Genomic DNA, 9,753 nt, shown 5'->3' on the forward strand with positions numbered 1-9,753 from the left:
CATTGGCCTTCTTTATTGCAGTCACACTCTGTCTCGACATTTTCAGTGAGTTATCTACTACAACTCCAAGATCTCTCGCTTGATCAGTCTCTGCCAGTTCAGACCCCATCAACGTGTATTTATATTTAGGATTTTCGGCTCCTGCTTTTCTCCTCAATGCGGATCTGAAGTGGCCGATATTGTTCTCCTCTCCTCCATTTTATCCTCACAACCACCCTGTGAGGTAGGTTAGGCTGAAAGTGGTGTGACTGGCCCAAGGTCACCCAGTCAGCTTCCATGACAGAGTGGGGAATCTGAACCTGGGTCTCCTAGCCCCATGCAGCCCCATGTAGCAACCTCTTTCCTGCACTTGCGCTGCACATAATGGTTTTACGAACTCGCTTGGAGAAAGGGTTCAGGACTGTGGTCTATATTGTTGCATTTAGCTTATTGTTAGTTAAGATCCCATTTATGTGGTTTCTGTACCACTTAATGCGTTATGCGAACACTTGCGCTAAGTTCCTGTTCTTTCTGGTGTTCCCAATCCTAACGCCTTAGTTATTGAATGTCTCACTCTTGTGATGGTACTGGCTCACTATGGCTTATTCTGCACCCATCTTTCTCCTTGCAGTTTTTCCACAGCCACGTGGGGAGGTTAATCTCCCTCTGCACTGCATGCCGCTTTCACTTCCTTTGATCATTGGGTTTTATGGTACCTTCTGCATAGATTTATGGCCGTTCAGGGGTGACTTCGCAGTCAGTGTGGCGTTGCCCCAGAGTACCTGGCTGTGGTTTCGAGTGGCACCTTTTCCTTCCTCCGCTTCCGACTGGAAGGGAACGATAAGCAGACAATTCGACACAGCTTCGGCGATCTCCATCATATATTGTTGCATTTAGCTTATTGTTAGTTAAGATCCCATTTATGTGGTTTCTGTACCACTTAATGCGTTATGCGAACACTTGCGCTAAGTTCCAGTTCTTTCTGGTGGTCCCAGACTTCTACAATCCTAACGCCTTAGTTATTGAATGTCTCACTCTTGTGATGGTACTGGCTCACTATGGCTTATTCTGCACCCATCTTTCTCCTTGCAGTTTTTCCACAGCCACGTGGGGAGGTTAATCTCCCTCTGCACTGCATGCCGCTTTCACTTCCTTTGATCATTGGGTTTTATGGTACCTTCTGCATAGATTTATGGCCGTTCAGGGGTGACTTCGCAGTCAGTGTGGCGTTGCCCCAGAGTACCTGGCTGTGGTTTCGAGTGGCACCTTTTCCTTCCTCCGCTTCCGACTGGAAGGGAACGATAAGCAGACAATTCGACACAGCTTCGGCGATCTCCATCGGTTCCCCCGCCCCTATTTCCCCCTCTGTATTTATGCACCTCACTGAGGCAAGTACTGACACACGAAAATCTGCATACCAGATTGAATGAAAACAGATATTCTGAAGCAAGGGGGAGCCAGGTCAACTGCTGAGAAAATGTGGAGCGGATGCCAGGTGCAGAATGGACCTGTGTGTAATCTTGCCTTGAGCCCCTGTGAGAAAGTCAGACTCTAAATAAATAATAAGACAAGCCCAGAACTTTAACTCATACAGAGATGCAATAGACAGCCTTCTCTAGCAGGTGAATACCCTGGCCTCATAGGAGTCATTCATTGATTTCTTCTTCTTTTTTTAATTAAAATTTTTAATTCTACATCAAAAATACCAAAACCAAGCAGAGTATAAATACCAAACAGTAAACACTTTGCTTTAAAAAATTCTAACTACATTGAAGTCTAAAGCCAAAAGCATTTTTAAAAAATCGTTACTAATAAATATATATCGACTAAAGACTCTTGTTATGAGGATACTGATAAAAGCTATACTGTTGTATACAGTGCAGAGTTTTTAATACTGGGGTATGTTATACTATTTTTATATTCAAAAGCATAACCAAGGCCCCGGTCACACGGGCAGGAAACTACGGGGGAGAAGTGTGGTTGTTTGCCCTGGGGCAAACTACTGCGCAGTTACTCGATCAGACTATATTTAAAGTGTCACTTATCTTATCCATCAGGAATTGTTCCCACACTTTATTTCTCCGGGCCTCTAAACTTGATTCATTGATTTCTCAGAGCACTGGGCTTGGGAAAGACTGCTCGATGACTGGATGGAGCCCACATTCCATCACTTTGACCCTCCCGTGCAAGCAGCCTCCCCGTGACCTGAGAGGTGTCAGGGCAGGGAAGGTGCCCCATGCAGGCGGAAAGCGCCACTGCTTGCCCGGAACAGGCCTGCAAGATCCAGCCCAATGAACTGCCGAGTAGCTAGGTTAAGGGCGCTTTCACACGCACTTTCAATGCACTTTGGAACTGGATTTTACGGAGTGAAATAGCAAAACCCACTTACAAACAGTCGCTGAAGGGGACTGAAACGGCCTTATTTAGCATGTGTGAAAGTGCCCCACGCCTGTTGCAGTGAATGCAGACAGGATGCTTGTCGCAACTTAAAGGCAGCCATGTGGCTGAGAGCGCTCTGAGAGAACTGCTCTTTTCAAGAACAGCTCTGACAGAACTATGGCTTGCCCAAGGTCATCCAGCAGCTGCGAGTGGAGGAGTGGGGAATCAAACCCGGTTCTCCCAGATTAGAGTCCGCGCACTTGACCACTACACCAAACTGGCTCACCAAACTGAAGTGTGGAATTCACTTGGCACGGTTGCGTTATCCCACTGCCAACTGCCAAGCTGGGACAAAGATGTTCTGACGGGGTTTCTCCCCACACAAACTGCTGAATCAATCAAGCGATCTGACTGTATTTTCTAAGGCTATCTCAAGCTTGTCGTTAGGAATGCATGCCGCCATGTGCTCATGAATTCTTGGAAATGAGCGGAAGTCCCACAAGCCTTATGAAGACTAACAGCTTGATAAAGATACCAATTCGAAACAGGCCTGTCATGTAGTGCTAACTTTGACGTCTTCATGCTTCGAGGGGACTTCTCTGTTAAACGGAATGGTTCTTTCTGTCCTTACAGCACGAAGATGGCTCGGTCCCTTTAGGACTGCTTATGTGATTAACATTAATTTGGACTTCGATAAAAAGTTAGGAAGAAAGAAGTAAGCAAAATAATTTTGTTAGTCTCACCTCTACCTTTATTGTATATGCTAAAGCGAATTCTACACCAAGATCAACCATGCTAGAGACTGTTTGCTGTCTAACTAGATTCTCTTACGTTATTAACAATTCTCACATTTTACCTTTTGCAGAACTATCTGATTCAACTATCTTAAATCACTGTCACCAAGATCCTTGTTACTCTATATTTTAGGTTGTTCCCTTCCCCTTCCCCTGTAGAGTTGTAGTTTTAGAAAACCAATAAAAAATGTTTAAAAAAAGACTGTTTATGTACCGCTTGTAACTGTAGTTGTATTTCTTTCAACGTAATTATGCGCTTTCTACTTTATTTGCACTTTGCACGATAGCTTATCTTATAATACTATAAATATTTCTGCAAAAAAACCCCAGGTTTTGTTTACACATTTTTCAAGGTTGCTTTTGTATGTCTGGTCAGTCTTATTATTGGCAAACTTCTCCTTGCTTGTTTGCATTTTGACACATATGTTTCTGTCACAGGGAATCTGGTAGTCTTTAACACACACACACACACACCACCCCCCACCGCCTTTGGCTTTTGAACTAAAAGCAGCCAAACCACCACAGGTTCTACCGGCGCTCAGGTTCCTCTGCTGAGGAGGCTGTGTTGTCGGACTTCACCCACAGAAAGAGGAGATCCACACAATGGAAACAAAGGAGAGAAAGGTCTTTTTAATGAACTTACAAGGTTGTGAACAAAAGTCCTCGGGATATCTTTTTTTTAAAAAGCGACGGCACACAGGAATGACAGGTGGCCACGTAAACGATGCCACGAAGAGTCCAAAAACCAAGGGTGCTTTTCAGTTGCTGGGTGGTGGCGGAGGGATGTTTCCAGGCCCGTCTGTGGGGAGAGGGGGTCTCAGCATCGGGGGCATTGGGGCAGGAGGGGGGACGCCGGGAGCTGGTGGGAGCTGAGGTGGCCCCGGGGGTAGAGGCACGACCGGCGGGGATGGTCTGGGGAGTGGGGGGCTTCTCCATCTTGAAGTGGAACTGGAGGAAGAACTAGAGGAGCCGGGGAAAGGAGAAAAAAAACTTGGGGTCAGCAGGGAGAGCCGGTTGGTTAATTTTGTTCCAAACTTTCAGCCCCCACCCCACCCCCCACCCCGGCAATCTCAGCGAAGGTTTCGGAGACGGCTTTCAACAGTCAGGTAAAATCCAGTTTAAAAGGCAAGTGTGACAAAGACAATACAACAAAAGCGTTCTAAGATCCAAAAGCACAAACACCAATCCGTGAAAAACAGCCTGGAATGCTTCCGGATCGCTTCCAGAGGAGATTGGCTACATATACGGAGCAGAGCTTAGATCCACTGGTGGCTCTTAGCCACAAGGCCATAGATAGGAACTCTCCGTCTGGGGGCAAGGGATGCTCTGTATTCTTGGTGCTTGGGGGGGGGGGCAACACATCTAAAAACTGTAATGCGTGGAAGGGACGTCATGTGAACGGCTTTGAAGGCACCTGGGCTTTGGCCACTGAGTGACACAAGAGTGTTGGACTGGATGGGCCACTGGCCTGATCCAACATGGCTTCCCTTATGTTCTTATGTCTGGGGCAGTGATGCTCTGTCTTCTTGGGTGCTTGGAGGGCCACGGTGGGAGGTCTTCTGGAGTTCTGGCCCTGCTGATGGACCTCCTGGTGGCCCCTGGGTTTTGGCCACTGTGTGACACAAGAGTGTTAAACTGGGTGGGCTATTGGCCTGACCCGACATGGCTTCTCTTATGCTACCAGCCATGGTGGATATATACTGTACAGGAGAACACGAAAGGACCGGGGAGGGGGACAGGGAGACATGGCTCAATAAAAATGCGGGGGGGGGACAGAGGCGTTTGCACCTGGCACATAAATTCCTGCTAGGCTGGTACCAGGCACTTCCGCGACTGCTACAATTAACAACTGCCTTTCTTAGACACATTCACTGAGGCTAGAGTGTCACACAAATCCTTCCATAGGAACCGACGGCTCCCTGGCTCAGTTCGGGGCCCGGCGTGTACAAGGCTGGTCTGATTCGCAGTGCTTCGGAACACCTGCCCTTCAAAGGCAAGCTGTGGCATGGCATCCTGATTTTTAATGCCCTCTGAAAATAAAGATGCCCCCGTTGGGAACCCTGGCCAGTCAGGGCAGGGGTCATTTCCTGACGGAGCGCCCCGGAGCAGCGTTCTGGCAGTAAGGAGCCCAGGCCCCACCCCCGCCCCTGAAGAGACTCGGGGGGGGGGATTTAAACGCTTGGGTTCCCTGCCCGACTTTCTCCAGGTGCCCAACAGTCGTGGGGCACCTGGAGAAGCTCGGACAGGGAACACAGACATGCCTGCCTTTCCCCCTGAGCCTCTCCGCTTTTGCGGAGAGACTCAGGGGAGGGGGGAGGGATTTAAACTCATTTGCATATGCCTTAACTCATTTTAAACATGCCTGCCCTTTGTCAGGGGGTGTGGCATATGCAAATGAGTTATGCAAATGAGCTCCTGCACCTCTTTTTCCCTAGGAAATGGCTCCTGAGTCAGAGGCTCTTCCTTTAGGTCTGCCAAAGTAGCCTAAGACTAACTCGGTCTTGTTCTTCTTTTAAAATCAGTGGTTTTGTAAGGGCATGTTAATGCTTAACGTCGTTTTGGTTGAGTCACCAGGTACAGGATATTTGGACGACAAGTTACAACAATGTAATTTTTACCACTCTGTTTTTTATTTATTAGTTAAATCATTTATAGCACGCCTTTCCTCTTGGCTCAAGACAGTTCAGTTTGACAGATTCTGCCTCGACAAAGATAAAGCCTCCAGTTGCAGGGCACTCTACCAGTGAACGCCAGACCGCTGGGGGCAAAAAACGCCACCTCGTGCCCTGCTCCTGACCTCCTGGGGGAACTGATCGGCTGCTGCCATAGGCAAAAGCAGACAGGTTTCAAAGCCATTCAACGAGGATTACCTGTTTCGTTTCTCGGTTCCAGTGAGTCCAGAACTTGCTGTCTGCTTTATCGATCTCTCTGCTGGGTACCTGGGGAGAAAGGAGTGGTTATTTTTCCTCCCCTTTTTAATTTTATTTTTTTACTGATTCAAATTATATTCTATAGATATGTTAAAAGAAACAACAGACTATGACAACAACAAGAAGAACAGCTGAGGCTGCGGAAGATGCACCAGAGAAAAACGGGAAGAAGTTGCCCACTCGCCGGATAAACGAACGATCGGAGCCGGGAGGGTACCTGGTAGGGCTCCCCCCACCCCAGACGTACTGTGGCCGTAGTTAGGGTTTCTGCATAGGTCTCTGCACCATGCACCATGTAAGCCGCTCAGAGCCCTTCGGGGGTGAGCGGGGTACAAATTGAAAGTATAAATAAATAAATAAAAGAACAGAAGCAAGAAGAAGTGTTACCTGAAGAAGTGAGCAGTGACTGGTCTAGAGGGGGCTGGGCTAGATGGATGCGCAGCCACACCTAATAACCGTCATTCATTCATTCAGCATTGTATTTATTCAACCAACCCATGAACAGTGTTCCCTTTAACCTGAGCTAGTGTGAGCTAGCTGACAGTTTTCTAGCCTCCGGCTCACACATTTTTGTCTCCGCTCAGGAAGGATGTCTCCAGAGCAAACTAATTTATGCAGGAGTGTTACCTGAAGAAGTGAGCAGTGACTGGGCTAGAGGGGGCTGGGCTAGATGGACGCGCAACCACACCTCATAACCGTCATTCATTCTCATTCATTCATTCATTCATTCATTCAGCATTGTATTTATTCAACCAACCCATGAACAGTGTTCCCTTTAACCTGAGCTAGTGTGAGCTAGCTGACAGTTTTCTAGCCTCCGGCTCACACATTTTTGTCTCCGCTCGGGAAGGATGTCTCCAGAGCAAACTAATTTATGCAGGAGCCAAATCACTCACTCACAGCTTTAATGCCAGGAGCTCACAAAGTAGAAGTTTTGCTCACAAGACTCTACAGCTTAGAGGGAGCATTGCCCATGATCCAAAATACATCTCCCCCATCCATGTACACCCCAGTCAAATTTCAAAGTCAAACGTAGAAGAAATCGGAAATCCAGTTTGGGGGAAAGGGGGGCGATTTAACATTTAGCACTGAAAAGAAAACACACTGGATTACTTAAAAACAATAATGATTCCTCCATCGGCGCGTGCCAGCCTTTGGCGCCTCCCCAAGCTGTTTCCAAACTCTGCCCAATCGCTGGCTCCCCTTTCTGTGATACCCTGCCCCCCCCCCCGAATCACCTTGAAAGCGATGGTCTCGTAGGGCTCTGCCGCCATCAGGAGGTACTGCCAGCGCCGGTCCGGAGGCTCGATCCTCTGCTCATACGCCGACATGAAGCGATGCCTGGGCATGATGCTCTCGGCAATCTCTGGGTAGTCGATCTGCAGAGGGGGAAGGCGGGGTGGGGGCAGATCCTTTATTAATGACATTATTTAGATATTTATATCCCGCTTTCCCTCCCCAATGGGAACCAAAGCGGCTTGGTGTAGTGGTTAAGTGCGCGGACTCTAATCTGGGAGAACCGGGTTTCATCCCCCACTCCTCCACATGCAGCCGCTGGTGTGACCTTGGGTCAGTCACAAGTTCTCTCAGAGCTGTTCGCTCAAGGGCAGTCCTCGAAAGAGCTCTCTCAGCCCCGCCTACCTCACAGGGTGTCTGTTGTGGAGGAGGGGAAAGGAGATTGTAAGCCGCTGTGAGACTCCTTTGGGTAGTGAAGGGTGGGTATAAATCCAATCTCCTCTTCTCCTTCGACAACATGAACCCCCCCCCATTCAATTTTATCTTCACAACCACCACCACCCTGTGAGGTAGGTTAGGCTGAGAGTGTGTGACCCAATGAGCGTTCATGGCAGAATGGGGATCTGAATCTGGCCTTCCCAGAATCCAATATTCTCAGCAGCTAATAGAGACCCCCCCCCATGAGCACCCATTTCAACCCATGAGCTGATCACCGTAATGAAGTTCCCCTCTTGATTCCAAACATGGGGCTTACTCTCTCTGCTGCCCCCATCAGGTCACCAGACAGACTTCGATGCGCCCAATCTGCGGTCAAAGAAGATGGACGCCCAGTGGCACCTGTATGCAGTGGTTTAAATGGCTCCCAACCATTTAAACCAAAGAGCTAAATGGCTCCAAACCATTTAAACTGAACAGCCAAGCAGGGATGGTGCATACAGTTGGAACAGTCATATGCTGCATACAAAGGCAAGGGAGCTTCATGTGTTCACTCTACCATCGAGCCTCAGCTCGAACATACACAAAGCTGCCTGATACTGAATGAGAGCATTGGCCCATCAAAGTCAGTATTGTCTGCTCAGACTGGCAGCAGCTCTCCAGGGTCTCAGGTAGAGGTCTTTCCCATCACCTCCTGCCTGGTCCTTTTTAACTGGAGATGCCGGAGATTGAACCTGGGACCTTCTGCATGCCAAGCAGATGCTCTACCACTGAGCCACAGCCCCTCTTTACAGCTCTCTAGGGTCTCAGGCACAGGTCTTTCCCATCACCTCCTGCCTGGTCCTTTTTAACTGGAGATGCCGGAGATTGAACCTGGGACCTTCTGCATGCCAAGCAGATGCTCTACCACTGAGCCACAGCCCCTCTTTACAGCTCTCCAGGGTCTCAGGCACAGGTCTTTCCCCTCACCTATTACCTGGTCCTTTCAACTGGAGTCGCCGGGGATTGAACCTGGGACCTTCCGCATGCCAAGAGGAGGCTCTTTCACTGAGCCACGGCCCCTCCCCATCCCCACAGCTGCACAGAGGAGTCAACCACCCAGTCCCTTGCCCGGGGAGAGACTGCTGCAAATGTTACTATACAGTAGTTTTTATTTATTTTTCAGATTTCTATTCCGCCCTCCCCACAAGTGGGCTCAGGGCAGATCGCAAGGCAGCACAATATAAATACATTATAATCAGATTTAAAACAGTTAGGAACAATAATTAAAAAAAACCCACAACTGCACTATTTATTGGTTTGCCCACAATCTCCAAAGCTGGTGCCATTGGGTCTCTGAGGTCTACTTCAACTGGGCCACACACGGATGGTGGTCTTCAGCAGGGGAGGCCAAATTTTCCCACTGGACGTCCGCCGCCTCAACCAAAGGCCTGGTGGAACAGCTCCATTTTACAGGCCCTGCGGAACAGTAGTACGTCCCACAGGGCCCTGACATGTTCCACCAGGCTGGGGCTGGGACCGAAATACCCCTGGGCCCTGGTCAAGGCTAAGCAGATGTCCCTTGGGCCGGGGACAAGAAGAAGAAGAAGAAGAGAAGAGATTGGATTTATACCCTGCCCTTCACTACCCAAGGGAGTCCCAGAGAGGCTTACAATCTCCTCCCCCTTCCCCTCCCCACGACAGACACCCTGTGAGCAGTGTTCCCTCTAAGGTGAGTTAGTGTGAGCTCGCTCACAGTTTTTTAGCTTCCAGCTCACACATTTTTTGCCTTAACTCACGAAGGAGGGCTCCAGAGCCAACTAAGTGATGCGGCGGCCAAGTTGCTGGCTCACAACTTTAGTGCCAGTAGCTCACAAAGCAGAATTTTCGCTCACAGGACTCCACAGCTTAGAGGGAACATTGCCTGTGAGGTAGGCGGGGCTGAGAGAGCTCTGACAGAAACGGCTCTTTTTAAAAGAACAGCTCAGACAGAACTACGGCTTGCCCAAGGTCATCCAGCG

At 48.9% G+C, this 9,753-nt stretch overlaps 1 protein-coding gene across 1 annotated transcript in view; it reads right to left on the bottom strand.

The window, feature by feature from the left end:
* Positions 1–3,781: 3,781 nt before the first annotated feature.
* Positions 3,782–9,753, bottom strand: part of SF3A2 (splicing factor 3a subunit 2) — a 28,994-nt gene continuing 23,022 nt past the window's right edge. Inside the window, 4 exon segments of the mRNA XM_015425066.1 lie at positions 3,782–4,045; positions 4,047–4,112; positions 6,023–6,091; positions 7,321–7,461. Coding sequence (XP_015280552.1) covers positions 3,911–4,045; positions 4,047–4,112; positions 6,023–6,091; positions 7,321–7,461 — 411 coding nt within the window. The 3' untranslated portion in view covers positions 3,782–3,910.

This window comes from Gekko japonicus, unplaced genomic scaffold (genome assembly GCF_001447785.1).
Source record: "Gekko japonicus isolate JY-2015 unplaced genomic scaffold, Gekko_japonicus_V1.1 scaffold2858, whole genome shotgun sequence".
NCBI lineage: Eukaryota > Metazoa > Chordata > Lepidosauria > Squamata > Gekkonidae > Gekko > Gekko japonicus.